This window comes from Berghia stephanieae, chromosome 3 (genome assembly GCF_034508935.2).
Source record: "Berghia stephanieae isolate SIO BIC M18660-M18661 chromosome 3, UCSD_Bste_1.3, whole genome shotgun sequence".
Taxonomy (NCBI): Eukaryota; Metazoa; Mollusca; class Gastropoda; order Nudibranchia; family Aeolidiidae; genus Berghia; species Berghia stephanieae.
In genome coordinates, this window is record NC_088362.1 from 58,521,232 (window position 1) to 58,539,986 (window position 18,755).

The following is an 18,755-nucleotide window of genomic DNA, read 5'->3' on the forward strand; positions in this document are numbered from 1 at the left end:
TGCGCCATTCCAAACAAGGACCGTCACCAACCGCAAGTATGCTCCGTGGTATACGTCGGACGTTAAAGAAGCTAAAACGAAGTGTCGGAGAGCAGAAAGACTGCTGAAAACATCAGACCTCATGATTCATCGTGAAATATTCAAGAGCGCATTTCGTGCCTGGAAGACAACAATAAAAAAGGCAAAGACCACGTATTTTCTTTCAAAATTTGAAACTTCTAAATCTTGTAAACAATTATTTAACATCTGCAATGATCTACTTGGACGTGAAAGATGCACTTCATTACCATCTACAACCAATCAAAGAGACTTGCCAGACACATTTGTCAACTTTTTTAAAGACAAAATCCATAACATTCGTTCAGAACTAGATCGGCATGAACCATTTATAGATACAAATACATTCTGTGGTACCCCTTTAGACAAGTTCCAACCAGTTTCACCTGGTTTCATAAACGAGTTGATAAAAAAAGCCCCCATTAAATCCTGCGACCTTGATCCCCTACCAGCACAGCTTTTGGCCAGCTCCATCGATACATTATTACCATCCATTACATCAATCATAAATACATCCATACTGACTGGCGAAGTTCTATCGTGCTTTAAAAGTGCCCTCGTCAAACCACTTCTGAAGAAACCATCACTGGACCACAATATATTAAACAATTATCGTCCTGTATCAAATTTACCTTTTTTGTCAAAACTTTTGGAGAAGGTAGTTCTTACACAATTAACATCTCATCTTAAGAACAACAGTTTGGAACAACCCTTTCAGTCAGCCTACAAACATCAACACAGTACTGAAACGGCGCTTCTTAAAATCTTTAATGACTTGTTATGTAATGCTGATGCTAACAATATCAATGTATTATGCCTTTTAGATCTTTCAGCTGCCTTTGACACCATTGACCATGACATTTTGTTAAGAAGACTAGAAAATACGTTCGGCATAAAAGGAATTGCCCTTAAATGGTTTACATCATATTTACAGGATCGATGGCAGACTGTCGTGGTGAATGGTGTTCAGTCAGAACAAGTATTACTAAATTTTGGAGTGCCACAAGGCTCTGTTCTTGGCCCTGTCCTTTTTACTGTATATATGCAGCCCCTTTCTAGTGTGATATCCAGATTCAATCTGAGTTATCATTTTTATGCAGATGATACGCAAATATATTCAGCACCCCTTAGTAATTTACAGTTCTTAATACAACGAATTACGAGCTGTTTTAATGAGATTAAATCTTGGATGTACCACAATAAGTTAAAATTAAATGATAGTAAAACTGAGATTTTAATGTGTGGAAGACCGAGTATCCTTAAACAGGCAAATAAATCACTAATTACTCTCGGAAATAGCACAATAGAATTTTCAAATAAAGCAAAAAACCTTGGCGTCATCATTGATAAAGATCTTTCCATGACAAGCCACGTGAATAACACCATACAATCTATGTACATAGAAATGAAAAAAATAAGCAAAATTCGTAATTTAATACCGAAGCATATAACAGAACTTTTAATTAATTCCTTGGTTTTATCTAAATTGGACTATTGTAACTCCCTTTGGGCGAATTTAACTAAAGACAAAATTAGCAAACTTCAGGTTGCTCAAAATAACGCAGCCAGGCTCATTGTACGCAATAACGAAAAATACCCGTCAGCAACTCTTCTTCTCCGTGAGTTACATTGGCTTCCTGTTGAAAAAAGAGTTGCCTATAAGATTTGTACTGTTGTCTACAAATCCCTGAGCACGAACAGTCCCTCCTATATTAAAGACCTTCTAAACATATATGTCCCCAATAGAAACTTGAGGTCAAGCAATGACCAATCAATCCTTGTCAAACCTAAGCCATTGCGTAAAATAGGTGAACAGTCTTTTCAATTTCGGCCCCCCATTTTTGGAACTCTCTCCCGTCACACGTGAGATGCTCGGATTCGTTGACAACGTTCAAATCTCGCTTAAAGTTTTATCTTTTTACGTCATAATGTTGCAATATTATTTTCATATTTTGTTGTTGTTAAATTGAATTCGTATCACGTTTCCTTCACACTTGTCTCGCTGTAATATGTTTTGTTTTATATCACTGTAAAGCGCTTAGAGCCTGTGACAACGGGGTAAAGCGCTATATAAATGCCATTTATTATTATTATTATTATTATTATTATTATTATTAGAAGTAGTAGTAGTAGTAGTGATTGTTGTAGCGGTAATACCGTCTGGTTATAGCTTCATATGATAGTTCCTGGGCCAAACGCAACATAACAAGCTGCAGTTATGAACTGTCTTGAAACAAATATCCTCGCCAAGTCACCGGATAGTAAACCACCAGATTGTACATGCTCAAATATTAATAACAATAAATCAAAATACAGTTTACAACGAATTTTTAACAGTCAGTCTTTTTTTTTTTAACTTGAGCTTTCACATAACACAATATCCAATAAACGAGCTGCGGGTGGTTGGATGGGAGCATCACCCTTGAATCATATACCTATGATGTTCGCATGGGTGTACGATCCGATAGTGATGTCGTTTCTTCTTCTCTTTACTAGCCTATCCTGCTTCTTTGGTTTGTGATTGTATTTTTGACAGGGGATATTTTTTTTCTGTAAATCTTCTGCCTGTTTGTTCTTGGTTATTTATAATTTAGCTTATGATATCTTTAGGTTATGATTTTGATTTACATTTGTACTATTTTTGTTAGATTGCTTGTTTTTTTTATTGTTTCAGCGGTCTCTCATATAACCTCAATTGTGTTGGAAGAGACCTAAAGCAACAAACAAACAAAAAAACAATAAACGAGCTCAAAGTGCTTTACAAAGGGTCCCTGACCAACAGCAACACGTATCGTGTAGAACGAGACACGCCTGATTTTACAATGTTTCCGACAGAGACACCGCTGTTAACGGCCAGGTACTCATTTTACACATGAGTACGGTCAGAGAATATGAGAAGAGAGCCTTTTCCAAGGATTCAACTATGCGCCGAGCGAGGCTCGAACCCAGGACCTTCCGATCCGAAGGCGAGTGTCATACCACAAGAAGTCATAACCGCACTTTTATCGTATAATAACTTAAAGAATAATATTTATTTAATAGGTAGCCTATCCCAACCCGGTATAAACCTGACCAAAAAAAAAACAAATACAACAACAACACATATTACAAATTTGGGACAGACAACTTGTCCTTCAAATATTGATCTATTAAAATAACACTCATCTTGGAAAATACTCTCTTCACAGAAGTGCAAGGTTTGAGATGTTTTTGGCAAGATGAGAGACATTTTATTTTAATCAATCATTATTTAAGGATAAGTAGTGGTCTTTTTTTCTTTTCTTTTCTTTATTTTTTTTTTTTTGATCGTTTGTTTGTTTTGTTTTTGTTTTGGTTTTTTGTTGTCTTTTTTGTTGTTGTTTTTTTTTTTGTTTTTTTTTTTTGTTGTTTTTTGTTTTGTTTTGTTTTGTTTTTTTTGTTTTTTTTGTTTTCTTTTTGTTTTGTTTTTTTTTGTTGTTGTTGGTATTGTTTGTTTTTTTTTTTTTTTTTTTTTTTTGGGGGGGGGGGGGGGGGGGGGGGGGGTCAGAGTGCATCCAACAAGACTGTATCATAATGACTTGTCAACAGCAAGATCTAACTGTCACATCAATGTCACTAATGATGTAAACAGCCGTACACGGACAAAACAGGTTCTTGTTTGTTTTTTCTCTCTAAATAATGGTCAGAATCCTTTTAATTCAAACATCGATCGATTCAAATGATATTCAACTTGTTAAAAAAAAAAAACTATTATATAGTGCAATATCCACAAAGCTAGCCCTAAGCGCTTTACAAGGGGTCCCTGGCCAACAGCAACATGTAACATAAAGAACAAGACATGACGACTGTTAGGCGATATGACAATTTTTTTCCGACCAAGACAACGTTGTTAACGACCAGGTACCCATTTTACACCTGAGTACGGTGAGATAATCTGAGTGAAGAGTCTATTCCAAGGACTGAACTATGCACAGAGCGAGGCTCGAACCCAGGGCCTTCCGATCCGAAAACGAGTGTCATACCACTAGACCACATGGCCGCACCCTCGTGTAGTAAACAACAATCAAACCTAAGACCACTTTGGAATCAGGAGTTTTCAGACTTGTTGACAAGTTGAGATCAGAATTAATCGATTGATCTGTAAGGTGATGATGATGATGGTGGTGGTGGTCAAAGTTTTTGGAGGATTTCTTTTCTTTTTTTTTTTTTTTTTCCAAAATTGGAAAACTATGTTTCGTCAGAGACGGATGCTATGAATGGTGACATTAAATAGCGTAATGTTTTCATAAAACAGGTTGTGAATGCACCTGTCCTGTCGTACTCTTAAAAAACAGGTATTTAAAATTTTGGCCTGAAAACCTTCAAATATCGATTGATTAAAAGATTAAAATGACCCTCATCTTGGCAATAAAACTCTCAAACCTGGGACTTCCGTGAAGTCAAAAACTCTCAGTTGAGAGCTATTCCCAAGATGATAGTCATTGTAATCGATCGATATTTTGAGGATGGATTTTCTGGTCAAAATTTTAATTACGTATTTTTTTTCGTAGTATAACTGTATTGCTGTTTACACATTTTTTAAATTTCATATATTAATATCAACAAGAGAAGTACCTCACTCACTTACACCAAAAATGATAGATAGAAAGAAGGCTTTCTACCATTGTTGCTTTACATCGAATCAGACTAAATACCAGACTGTTCGAAATGTCAACGCCATTATTAGGCATAGTTAACCTACCAGCAACTTGAAATAATGATATTACGGGTTGTCAAATTAAGATACAAAAAAAACAAAAACAATAATAATAAGGATGTGATTTGTGAAGTATTGGGATATGTTTTCACCCATGGAAATCAATAGTAGTTTGTAAACACATCTGGGCGGAAAACATTTCTGTGTGTGCGTGCGTGCTGTGTGCATACGACAGTGTGTCAGAAATCAAGGGGACCACATAGTGACAAGAGAAACATTTCTTGTGCTTTGTTGTAAGTTGAAATGTAGTTTAAACTAGTTTCATTTTTGCCCAATTATATCATCATCATCATCATCATCATCATTACCATCATCATCATCATCATCGTCGTCGTCGTCGTCATTATCATCCTTATCACCATTCATCATCCTCATCCTCATCATCATCATCATCACCATCAAATATAATAGACAGATTAACCACTCAACTGCCGTACTCAAGAAAAACTCATATTTAAAAATTTGGCCAGAAATCTCGCCATTCAAAATATCGATTGATTTAAATGACCCTTCTCTTGTCAAAAACTATCGAATCTGGGATTTCGATAAGTCACACACACACATGCGCGCGCGCACACACACAATGATGATATGCGTATAGGTAAGATACTAATAACATCCGCCAGCCGGATATAACGTATCAACACAAAACTATGTGTAACATTAAAAGCCTGTATAGTCTGATTGACGCATATTATTAGTGTAAGAGAGTTGAGTTACAAGTTGAAATTGACCTTATTGTTTATACATTTAATCTTTAAAGGCAGTCTGTCTCCATGAAAACTGTATACGTGTGTGTGTGTGTGTGTGTGTGTGTGTGTGTACGTGTGTTCACTGTATTTTGACATGTGCTTGTGTATGTGTAAATGTGTATGTGCGTGTGTGGCTTGTGTGTGCATATTTCAAACTTAATCTATCCGCAATATGTATCTACCATGCTTTCATGTGCATGAATGGAATATTAAATAAAGGTTGTTGCTTCACTCATGAGATGCCTAAATATCAACTGTCACATATTGTATTCACGTTATTTCAGAAAGCTTGATTCCCGCCTCGCCTAATCCCCCCCCCCCCCCCTTCTCTCTACCCCCCCCCCCCCCCCCCACCATCATGCCCCGCCTCCCCCATCATGCTCCCCCCCCCCCCCTTTTTTTTTTTTTCTTTTTAAAATTGTTTTGTTCGTTTTACAAGTAATATTTGAAATGAAATGAATTGTTTCCAACTTGAAAAGGTCTATATTTCTATCAGCGTTCGGCAGTTTAATCGTAACATTTATAAAACTGGTTGTATCTCGGGGTGGGGGGGGGGGGGTTGTTTTGTTTGTTTGTTTTTTTTTCTTCTCTATTTACCCTGAACTTCTACTGCACGTAAAATAACTGCAAGTGATCCAAACAGCTTGCGTGTACTACTTTTATATAAATATAAATCTGTCAATCTAATGTTAGTTCCTCTCTCTCTCTCTCTCTCTCTCTCTCTCTCTCTCTCTCTCTCTCTCTCTCTCTCTCTCTCTCTCTCTCTCTCTCTCTCTCTCTCTCTCTCTCTCTCTCTCTCCTCCCCTCCCCTACTAAAGCCCCCCCCCCCCACTTCCTCCAAACTTAGAAAACGCCCCTCTTTATAGAAGGAACGAAGTTAACGTCAGTATTAATGTTAGAAAGCCATTTTGATGATATTATGTTATCACGAAATTATATCAATCTGACTATCAACGTTCAAGGTTATACATAGTATAGTGTGTAGGTATGTTTAATTTGGCTGGCGGGTGTTGTGAGAATTTTACCAAAACGCATAACCTTATTGGTTGTTGATACAGTCATGCATGAAACGAAGAGCAACAATATTCATAAAATTTCGTCGCCGCATTTGTATCCTCCTCCTCCCCCCCCCCCCCCCCCCCCCCCCCCCCCCCACGATCGGTTATATATGCAATGCCTTCCACCTGGCCCACCTAAACCTCGGTTGGTACGATTGATTATTATTATTATTATTATTATGATTATTATTACTATTATCATCATCATCATCATCATCATCATCATTATTATATAATAATAATATAATAATAATAATAATAATAATTGTTATTATTGTTTATTATTATTATTATTATTATTATTATTATTATTATTATTATTATTTTTATTACTATTATCATCATCATCATCATTATTATCATTATTATTATTATTATTATCATCATCATCATCATCATCATCATTATTATTATTATTATCATTATTATTATTATTATTATTATTATTATTATTATTATTATTGTTATCATCATCATCATCATCATCACCATCATCATCATCATCATCATCATTATTATTATTATTTTTATTATTATTATTATTATTATTATATTATTGATAAATAATAATAATAATAATAATAATAATAATAATAAATAATAATAGTAATAATAATGATTATAATAATATTATTATTCTCATTATTTTTATTAGCGTTATTGTTGTTGTTGTTGTTGTTATTATTATTATTATTATTATTATTATTATTATTGTTATTATATTATTATTATTATTATTATTTTTATTATTATTATCATTACACAGGCTATGACATTTGTACCAATTTGATTCGCTTAGAGGAGATCTGAATGCTATTGCAAAGATCACCTGTACTGATAATTTGATCCCACATAGAAGACTTCCTATGCCTTATGCTTATAGGTAAAGGTGTGAGGCCGCGTTACTTTTATCATCCGAACACATAGTATGCCACACTGATCAATCACGATCGATGTGTAGATAGGGTCAATCTTACGTACTGGTCGTTTATTATGTCAGCAGTTATTGTAGCTGTCCAGGTTCACGTCTCTCGCTTTCGGCAACACACACCGCGTACTTAGGCACGAGCACGAACCATTACGCTGCACTTTGCACAACTTTCACTTTGTTTTTGGTTTTTCAGGCTTCCAGTCTTCCAGTCACACTCTGTTTTGTTTTGAACATATTTTTTTCAATTATAACTCAACACCTAATTATACCACAGACATGTCGGATGCAAAAAAGATGGCCCACTCTAGCCTTGACCAACTCAAAGCATTGACAACAGTTGTTGCTGACACGGGAGATTTCGAAGGTAAGTGGTGGGGACTGGGGAAAGATGTTGCGGCCGGCCGGTCACATTCGGCACTGGTCACTGGCGTGAACTTGTAAAGACCAAGTTTAAATAAATATAAGCATGATGATTTCAAATATTTAAGCTGTAGTCACACAATATTTACCATACTTGCCTTTTTTCATTGGCATTGGCATTGGGGAGGGAGGGGACTTGCGAGGCTTGCACTTGCAGCAGACCATACCACCATATCTCATCCACAACCAACACGAGATTGAGAGGAGATTCTTGGTCTTGTCATAGCTCAACGGACTGCCCTAGAACTAGAACCACAGGGTCAGTCAGGCACAATATACATAGGGAAAAGTATAAATGAATCGCCATTCTCACATCTCTCATTCGTCTTTTTATTTGTGTGTGTTTTGTTGACAAGGAGGAAACACGAAACGTCTTCATTAATATTAATAATCAATTAAATTCTTATTGCTTATTTCAAGCAGCACGATTTTCATTCTTTCTCCTTACGTCCTGCTCCATTGTCCAGCCATGAAGACATTCAAGCCTACAGATGCCACCACCAATCCTTCCCTCATATTTGCTGCCGCTGGTATGCCTGCCTATCAAAAACTGATTGATGATGCCGTGACATATGCCAAAAATCTTGGAGGGTTTGTTATATTTGTATTGTTTTGTCATTTAGATGCTCTCTTTTATACAGTGGAATCCTGATACTGCCATACCAGAAAGATTGGTTGGCTTTAAACAAGGTTCACTGTATCCATTATCAATGGAACACGCTTAGAAAGAGCAAACATTTGGGACCAACAAGAGGTGTTGGATCTAAGTTTAAGAAGCAGTTAACTTGAAGAGTGTTGACTTAATGCAGATTTCACTGTATGTCATTGAATGTTATTCTCTAATACTAATATGATAACTTTCTTTGTGAGATTTGTATTATTAGATGAATTCTATATACATTTTAAGTCTTCATTAATCAACATGTTCTGAGAGACTGAAATAGCAACAAGAACTCCATTAATATCTTGTTCCAGATAAATGTAAATTTAGGCGATATTACAATTTTTTTCCGACTGAGACAACGCTGTTAACGGCCAGGTACTCATTTTACACTTTGAGTACTGTGAGAGAATGTGAGTAAATGCGTTATTTTTTTGTATTTTTTACTGGAATTCAGCGCTCAGACAAGGGTCGGCCAATGTGTTTGCATAAAAGTTCAGTAAATTTTGGCTTCCTGGATTGGCAACCCTGAACAATACAATGAGTGAGCTCTTACATTTTTATTCTCTTCTTTCTTAACCAGGACAGAGTTGCAGAAGATCAACAATGCAATGGACAAAGTGTGTGTAAATTTTGGTATGGAGATTTTGAAAATCATTCCTGGAAGGGTCTCGACAGAAGTTGATGCCAGGTATGGTATTACTTTCACAGTGGTTTACCAGCAGATCACTTAGTTGAGATGCTAGGTCAAGAGGTCACTACTCTCCTTCTCTTTACCTGCGCTCTGGCATGGCACGTGCCTGCAGTCAGTGAAGTGAGTAGTCTAATTGGTCTGATAAATAATGGCATAACCATCCCACAATTATCTTAAATGTAAATCTATATCACTCATATTATAGATTGAAATCCCCCTCACACAGTGGACTAAATATCATAGATATCATCAGTATATTTCTTTCTCAGGAACACAGCAAAGTAGACTCACATTTTCACTACATTTATCAAATATTTCTGGAATCCCCACAACAACAATCAGACGTTGCAGTTTATTATTATTCACACTAGTACATAGTACAAACTGTCTACTTTCTGTTGCACTAATGTTAATTCAGTTCAACAAATATGTAACAAGTGTAGGGGTGGGGTATCAAATTTCACTGGGAATATCTAGCAGTCTATGAGATGTCTAGGCTATCGTGGGTGATGAATTTGGACCAGTTACACAATGTAAACAATGTCATAATCATTTCCTGGACTCCCTACTGACCATGGAACACTTTACTACATTGATTCTACAGTTTTGTCATTAAACGTTCCCACAAATATGGTAAAGGAGTGAAGAAGTCATACTTATTGTAGTACAGGAACGTATATATATATATATATATATATATATATATATATATATATATATATATATATATATATATATATATACACTCCCTCTGCAAGTAGCCCTACAATAATAGTTCTTAAAGATACATCTGTTACTGATCTAAGAAATATGAAATGAATGGGTTTGCTTCATTCATGTCTCTGGTATGGGAAGGTTTTATTCCCCAGCTGCACTACTTGTACATTGTGAATATTGAGAATAATGTCTGAATATCTGTTAAATCCTAGGAGGTGCCACTATTATTTTCTCTATCTTGGCTGTGTCTGAGTACCCTCTCCCCCTCTTCTTATTTTCCCCAGTCAAACTTGCCTTTGTGGAATACTATCTGTACTAACTGTTGATGTTATATCGTTGTTGTCAGTGGTATGAATTAGGTGTAGTGTGAATGTGATTCATTTCTCTTAGCCTGTCTTTTATGTTTGTATGTAATATGTGTGTATATGCAGGATGTATGGGTGTATGTATGTGTGTGTGTGTGAGAGAGAGAGAGAGAGAGAAAAAGAAAGAAAGAGAGAGAGAGAGGAATACCTTTTACTACCATATTCATTGCTTCTATTATCTACTACGCCACTGTGATGGTGTTGTTGTTTGGTGTAATGACGGTGGTTTTGTTTCTATTTTTAATAGTGAAGTAAAACCTACACACACAATATATTGCTTTATATGTTCTTTAGGAGTGTGTTAAATTGTTTAATCCACTTATCTCCATATCTTTTAAATACAATACAAAATACAAATGGAGAGAACATACCAGATGTCCAGCCCATTACATTTATGACCATTAAAAACGTAGTTAAAATGTGTTGAATCAGAAATGAATGTTTTACTGTGTGTAATAATATTAAGACTGGACAAAGCATTAATCAATTTCGGAATCCAACGTCTGATTTTAAAGATTTGAATTTTTTATTGTCCGCACAACAACAAAAATATTTTAAAATGGTAGGGATTTTAAATTTTAAATTGCTTATAAAAACCTATCAGAATAATCACAATAAAACGAAAAAAGAACCAAGATAACAAGTGAAAGTAGTACTGTCTGTTCCGTAAGTTAATATTATTGTAATGTAAGTGGTCATCTAGATATGGTGTTGTATTACATCATGAAAATGCAATACTTTGCGTCTTAACCCTCAAAAAGGGGAATCCCCGTCCAGGTAGCCACTTTTACAGCATGCAGCTGCTGTTGTCAGTCACTTGCTGGGTTCCAGTAGTATAACTAAGTGATCCGATTTTATGAAGAAATAAACAGCAGGGAAAAATTTGTTTTGGATTTATATATATAGTCGTTAGCATTGTATACTGCAATACTGCTGATTATTTAGGTCAAAAAGAAAACAAACAACCAAAAAGGTGGCAAAAACGTTCACATTACCAAGGAAACAGCTGTGTACTATTCCAAATGTCATGTTGACATTCTGATCATGACATTTTGGGAATGTCAACATGACATTTTTGCTCAGAATTTGGATTACATTTAGCAGTATTTAGGGTGAAAATAGATATCTTTCAGTTTTGTTTTATTGCAATTTCACAAAGGAAAAATAAATGTGAAATTTTATAACAAAAGATGTATCTTCTATGTTTTTATCAATTACCTCTCAAACATACATTTAGTGATGGAATATTTTCAAAGTCTTTGAGAAAATGAAAGTCAAGATTGCCTTAAAAAAGCCTTAAAAGTGATAAAAGTTTCATATTTCTGACTTCGAAGTTAATTTTAACATCTCTACCATCTTGATATAATACTGTTTTGAGGTGGTGGGCCACCTATTTGTTTTAGAGTTAACCTGAGACTATTATGATGTAATTTATTGAAGTGTTGATAAATAAAGACCTCAAGCGCCTCGATGACACACAAGAACTGAGATGCAAAAAGGATTTAAAACACCTGAGATCCCTTGCAGAAGACCGTCGTCAGTGGAATGAGCTCACTCAACAAATCAGAGAAGCTGCCAAAGCGTCCCAGTCCGAAGATTAGGAGGTGATCGGCAATAAGTCAAGTCATTATGATGTAATACTTTATTTTTAATTGTTCCTGCTAATAATAGTAATATCGTCTTTCACATCTAGGCTGTCTTTTGACATTGATGGCATGGTGAAAAAGGCTCGTGCTCTGATCAAGCTCTATGAAGATGCTGGCATTAGCAAAGAAAGAATCCTTATCAAACTGTCCTCAACTTGGGAGGGAGTTGAAGCAGCAAGGTTTGTATATTGTCAATTTTTTATATCATCAACCGTATCGTTCTGATACTATCATGTCGCCAGAAATAAATAGGTTATTTTTTATTTATTTTTTTCATATTTATCTCAGTTGTCCCTATGTGGACCCAAAACAAAACAATGCAAACCTTTAGCTCAGTTTGTCTTAGCTGATTGTGTAATTTGGACTGGTTAGATGTCATATTTATAATTTTTTTCCTCATTTAGTTTTTCTTTTCTTTTTTTCTTTTTTCGGGGAGTGGGGGGGGGGGGGGGGGGCGCGTGTTCTTTTTTATTGTGAATGTTGGCACTAGAATTGTACACTTTTTTTCCCTCTATTTCGTCTCTTTTTTATTTATGTATTTTTTTTTGGTCTCATAGTATATCACACAGCATATCGATGATCGGCGGATCAAAACTCTGAAGTCTACATACAAGCTTTGCACTCCGTGTTTTATTTAATTTTGTACAGACCAGACCTCTGATGAAAATTGAGACTTCAGAGGGTTTTTTTTTAGCCGACCATTGATCTGCCGATTTCAGGGGAAAGCTTGATTATACAGTAATTATTATATTTTAATCACAAGATTGATGTCATTATTCATTTATACTCAACACATTGTTGGAGGTCTAAAGTGAATTGGGAGGGGGGGGGGGGAGTGACAACAAAAATGAGATTTTAATCATTTTTAAACCCTTCTGCTTTTCCAAATTAAGAATCAAGACAATACAGTGGAACTCGCATAAAGCCAACACGTCTTGTCAGTCCTAAATTTTCTGTACTTTATCTATGTTCCATTGGTACTGGATAAAGTCAGCTGATCTTTATGGTCCAATGTTGTTGGCTTTATCCACTGTAGGTAAATGGCATACATGGTGACTCTACCCTTCTAACAAGAAATTAGTGTTTGTTGTTCTGTTTCTGAGTTTATTATGATTCCTGTTTTATCATTGTTTTTCTGGGGGGGTTTAAAATCTTTTGTTTGCTGTTTTTCAGGAGATTGGAATCTGAGTTTGGAATTCATTGCAACATGACTCTTATCTTCAATTTCTATCAGGTGTGTAAGAGTTAGTTTGGCTTTTTTATTATTATTATTATTATTATTATTATTATTATTATTATCAATATTATTATGTTATATTTTTCACCTTTATTTATTGTACAATACAGAATTTAACGTAAGAGGAATTTTGCTTTTAAATGTTCAAATGTTTATTCTCTTCCCAAGCAATAATTGTCTCCATTGATGCGGATTTTTTACAGACCTGCCAGTTGTCTTGGTAAAATCAAGATCAAACATTTTTATTGAGGTCAGATTCCGCCGTTCCGGGTTCAGGTCTAAACTCCTGATTTGGAAAGCAATATTGCGATTATGTGGTCTTGTGGTATGACACTTGCTTTCGGATTAGAAGGTCCTGGGTTCAAGCCATGCTTTGCGCATAGTTGAGTCCTTGGAAAAGGCTCTTTATTCACAATCTCTCACCATACTCAGATGTAAAATGAGTACCTGGTCGTTAACAGCGTTGTCTCTGTCGGAAAAAAAATACTTGTATTATCAACTAACAGGCGTCATGTCTCGTTCTATATGTTACGTGTTGCTGTTGGTCAAGGATCCTTTGTAAAGCGCTTTGAGCATGGTTAGGGGATATTGCACTATATGAAAGCTCAAGATCCATTTTATGTTACCAAGTTGTCAAAGAAAAACAAGAAGAATGTATATATTCTTAATTTTTTATTTCTTTAACCTTTTCAATTTGGACGAGATGAGTTTGTTGCTTTAAGAATTTTATTTGATAATCCATCTTCCTTCCCCCCCCCCCCCTGCTCCCCTTTCCCTTTATTTTTTGTTTTCTTTCTAAAATCCTACCCTCAAGGCTGTGGCATGTGCCAATGCTGGAGCTACTTTGATCTCACCGTTTGTTGGTCGTATTTTGGATTGGTATGTTAAAAATACAGATCAAAAGTCTTTCGAACCATTGGAGGATCCAGGTAAATCATTTTTATCATGTGGTTAACACCTTTGGAATTCAAAATATTCTTTACAATTTATAGATTCTGTAATGTTGCATTTTGTTTTAAATAGACTAAAAGTACTATAATGATATATATGTGTGTGTCTCAGGTCAGTGCCCAGCAAAATTAACAGGGTTGTCCCTGCCTGTCTCTCACTTAGCCTAACACCCTTTGCATTAGTCAATGCACTATGTTTGTTCGGTGTGTCACTACCATGATGACACGGGCCTGAAAGTCTTAAATTAAAGCTTGGATTTATAACACAATAAACATGCTGTAATCCTGTATTATTTCTGGTTTATCTGTATTTTCATATCAAGTGATTGACGTTTAACTGGTGATATTTTGTGTTTTTGAATTTCAGGTGTTAAGAGTGTGACAAAGATCTACAACTATTACAAAAAGTTTGGATTCAAGACTGTGGTAATGGGAGCTTCATTCAGGAACACTGGTGAAATCCTGGGTCTTGCAGGGTGTGATCTGCTTACTATTTCGTAAGTTGGACATTGCTTGTATGGTTTTATTCCAAATGTTATTTTATATTAAAAGTTAAACTTTAAGGCTGTGGACATTTTAGAAGCTGAACAATTTTACATTTTTGATTTACACAAGACATGAAAGAGCGTTATCTTCTTTTATTCTCAATATTAGTACAGTGCGAAGCATATTCCTCGACCTTGCCCAGACAAATTACGTTTAAGGCAAAGAACATGTGAAAATGTTAAATACATTAAACTTGTACAAAGAAAGTAGAAAATTGTATAAATTTGGTATATTGAGATCGGTTTGGGGAATGTGTGAGAATGAGAAATGGGTACTGCACTGTATATCTAAATAAATATTGACATGATATTTACAGAGGTGCCTATCATCCCGCGATCCGCGGAATCATCCCGCGAAATTGCCTTTCATTCCGCGATCCCGCGATCCTGCTTCATATTCCGCTTTTTTTTTCGACCGGACCGATAGTTAACGAAAATTTATGTGAACGGTGAAGGGTGACTTTAGACACATTGTCTTGATATCCGATTCTCTTGGCCTGCGAGTACGATTACCTAGAGACATGAATCCGACGCAAACAAAGTCAAAGCCTTTTAAGGTATCGATTCTAAAATTTCAGTCTTCACGAGTTGATCAAAGTAAAGTATCAAGTCGCCCAACCTAGCCTTCGACACCCGCGTTGGTCAATCGGTCATTTAGCGCCCGTTGCCTATTAGCGTCGGTCAATCATTCATGCATTCCTTCTTGTTGCAGTAGAAGACATCCTCGCGCCTCTCCTATTCTGTTTAATTTGGATTCTCGTGCTGTGGTTTATTCAGTGACTGATTTATAATTGAATTAAGAGTTATAAAGTGCTTTTCAGATTTCATTCTTACGGAACGTGTCACATTTGGACTTGTGCTGTAAGTGATTGATTTCGTTAGACAGTCAGTCTATCTAATATACTATTTATACTATCTCTAAATCCAATTGTTTTAGATCAATTAGATCTCTACTTCAAATAACTATTATTATAGTATAGATACTAAGCTAAACTGAATAGTGGTAAATTCAGCTTGATCTGGATCTAGATAACATTACGTTTGAAAAATGGCACCGCCAGCGAAAAAACCTAAAGTTGAGCAAAAGTTTAGGCCAGAATATACAGCAACCTGGGCTTCTATCGTGAAATCTAAACTTGGGGATTATCATGCTCGTTGTGTTATTTGTGAGACAGATTTCACTATCAAATCGGGTGGATCAAGTGATATCGATAGGCATGTGAAAACAAAGAAACATCAGGATAATGACAGATTAAAATCCAAAATGAACTCTGTGTCTTCATATTTTACTCTTACCCCAAACCCACTCGATGACAAAGTGATAAATGCAGAGATGCTGTGGAATAAATTTTTAGTTGAGCACAACTTACCAATTGCTGCATCTGATCATGCTGGAGCTTTGTTCAAAGCCATGTTCCCAGACTCAGAGATCGCCAAAAAATTTTCATGCGGGAGAACAAAGGCAACAGCCATCAATAATTGTATGGCAAATGAAATATCTAATGACATTGTCAGCAAAATGAAGACTCAGCCATTTAGTATTTCAACGGATGGAAGTAATGATGGAGGTGAGGGACAAATGTATCCAATTGTGGTAAGGACTTTTGATGAGGAGTAGGGAAAAGTAATGACTGATATGTTTTCTCTGAAAACTTGTGATGGTGCCTCTACTGGAGAAAATATATTCAAAGTGTTAGACTCTGCATTGCAAGAAAATGGGATAAAGTGGAAAAATTGTTTGGCATTTGCATGTGACAATGCAAGTGTCATGACAGGAAGCAACAAAGGTGTGAGTGCTTTCATTCACAGGGAGAACCCAGACGTGTATATAAATGGCTGTCCATGTCACCTCCTACATATTGCTGCCAAAACAGCAACCAAAGAACTTTCAATAGATGTGGAAGAACAATTAGTGGATATATATTTTTATTTAGATAAAAGCAGCAAAAGGAAAAAGGAATTCGTCTTTTTCCAACAACAGTGCGGTACATCTCTCCATGCCATCATTAAGCATGGTGCCACAAGATGGCTTTCCCTGCAGGCCTGCATAGAGCGCATGCTTGAACAATGGGAGCCCCTAAAAGGATTCTTCAAATCCGAACTGGATGCCTTAGGATCCAAGGACAAGGAAACCTCAAAACACACTCGCCTTGTTAGTGTTAATAAATTCTTTGCAAGCAGTAGTTCTAAGCTATATTGCCATTTTCTGCTTGAAAATCTGACAATTTTCACCTCTGCAAATCTTATGTTGCAAAAGGAATCCCCCAAATTCATCGCCTCATGGGGAGATTAGATGAGCTTATTACAGATTTGGTTGTGAGGTTCATCCGTGGGTCTGCTGTCCATAATTCAAACACCATTTTTGATATTGACGTGAGCGACAAAAAAAATCAATTGACCAGGAAAGATTTGATATTAGGTTCAGCCACAAGAGATTTATTTCAAAAGCTCCAACTAGATCCCTCTTTCTCAGGTCAACAAGAGGACTGCTTTGTTAAAGAAGTGAAGAACTTTTTTATCACTGCCCTTAGATACATTATTAGTAAATTTCCTCTGCAGGACAAATTTCTCATGAATGCTTCTGTTCTGGATGTAAGCAGGAGGCTCTCAAACAGATATTCCATGGTGGAGTATTTCATCAAGAGATTTCCCTGTCTTATCCCAGATGAGAATGTCCAAAATCTCCACTTGGAATTTGCAAAGTTTCAGGCAGAGCCACTGTCCAACGAAATTCTTTCAGAAGAGAGGATAGATGAGCAGTGGCATAAAATCAGCCAGATTAGGACCATGGACAATATACAGAAATTTCCATGCCTTAGTAGAGTGATGAAGGGGTTGTGTTGCTTAACCCATTCAAATGCAGACACAGAGAGAGTGTTCAGTTTAGTTAGGAAGAATAAAACTGATTTCCGTTCTTCTCTCTCCACCCAGACCTTGAGCTCTCTTATTGTACAGAAGGTACACATGTCATCAAGAGCTCGGGCCTGTTACCAACATACTTTCTCCTCTGCTCTTAAAAGGAAGGCCAAAAGTGCTTACTCTAAGAGCCTGCAACCCTCTGATTAATTTGTCAGGAACATAATATTGTACATAGTGTAAATAGGCTTGTTGTTTTTTTTATATATTGTTTTATGATACGTGTGACTGAATATATTTGTAAGATTGTTAAAAATTATGACTGGAAGTGGAATACCAACGGATATGATTAGAATGCAAGATATTTAAAGATGACTGACTGACTGGCAGTGGAATAAAAACCAACCTTAGATCTGAGAAACTCGAAAGATGAAAGAATATTCGTGGTAAGTGGATTCCTCTTTTTGGTCTCAAATTCCTCTTTTTCAGCTTTGAGATTCCTCTTTGGAGTATGTTAGGGTAGGCACCTCTGTATTTAATTCACAAATTGAGCTATGATAGTTGTCAGTCTGGTGTATTGAATATAATGATAACGATGAAAGATAATGTAAAGGTCTTCCAGAGCCATAAGGCATATACAATGCAAGAGTTTGATTTAGACTGGTAAATTCTCAGCCAATCTATGGAATCTTTTATTTAATAATGCATTCCTTTATCCTTGTCTTCTCACTTCACTGCTACAAATGATTATGAACAAAATGTCTTTCTGACTCTATAATTAATGCATTACTATTCTACACTTTTTCAGACCAGCATTGCTTGACAAACTGTCCCAGTCCACAGACACTGTTGAACAGCATCTCAGTGCCAAAGCTGGTAAGATTGATCTCAAAAAATATGAACTAGTTCAAGATAGTACCTGTGCCAAAGTTTTAGATGACTATCTTATATGATGACATGTTTGTTTTTGTAACCACACAAAAAAAAAAAAAAAAATTGCAGCACAGTACAGATATCTCATATTAGCTGTGTCTCGCTCCAAATCCATGACTTTGCTTTCCATTTATTTGTTCACCCAGCAATCGTTAAAATGGATAGTTGAGTCTCTTTAGATAGATAGAGAGAGAGTGA

General features: G+C 35.9%; 1 protein-coding gene across 2 annotated transcripts in view; it reads left to right on the forward strand.

Annotated features, from left to right (window-relative positions):
• Positions 1-18,755, forward strand: part of LOC144968078 (transaldolase-like) — a 32,305-nt gene that overhangs the window by 11,332 nt on the left and 2,218 nt on the right. The window contains exons 1-9 of one of the 2 annotated variants that reach the window (XM_078906061.1): positions 4,900-5,025; positions 7,808-7,897; positions 8,421-8,544; positions 9,198-9,305; positions 12,084-12,215; positions 13,210-13,270; positions 14,088-14,202; positions 14,591-14,720; positions 18,433-18,500. In XM_078906061.1, the coding sequence (XP_078762187.1) occupies positions 7,810-7,897; positions 8,421-8,544; positions 9,198-9,305; positions 12,084-12,215; positions 13,210-13,270; positions 14,088-14,202; positions 14,591-14,720; positions 18,433-18,500 (826 nt within the window). In that variant the 5' untranslated portion in view covers positions 4,900-5,025; positions 7,808-7,809. Of the gene's footprint in view, positions 1-4,899; positions 5,026-7,807; positions 7,898-8,420; positions 8,545-9,197; positions 9,306-12,083; positions 12,216-13,209; positions 13,271-14,087; positions 14,203-14,590; positions 14,721-18,432; positions 18,501-18,755 lie in introns of those variants that run through there. The other variant, XM_078906062.1, reaches the window with a different exon arrangement.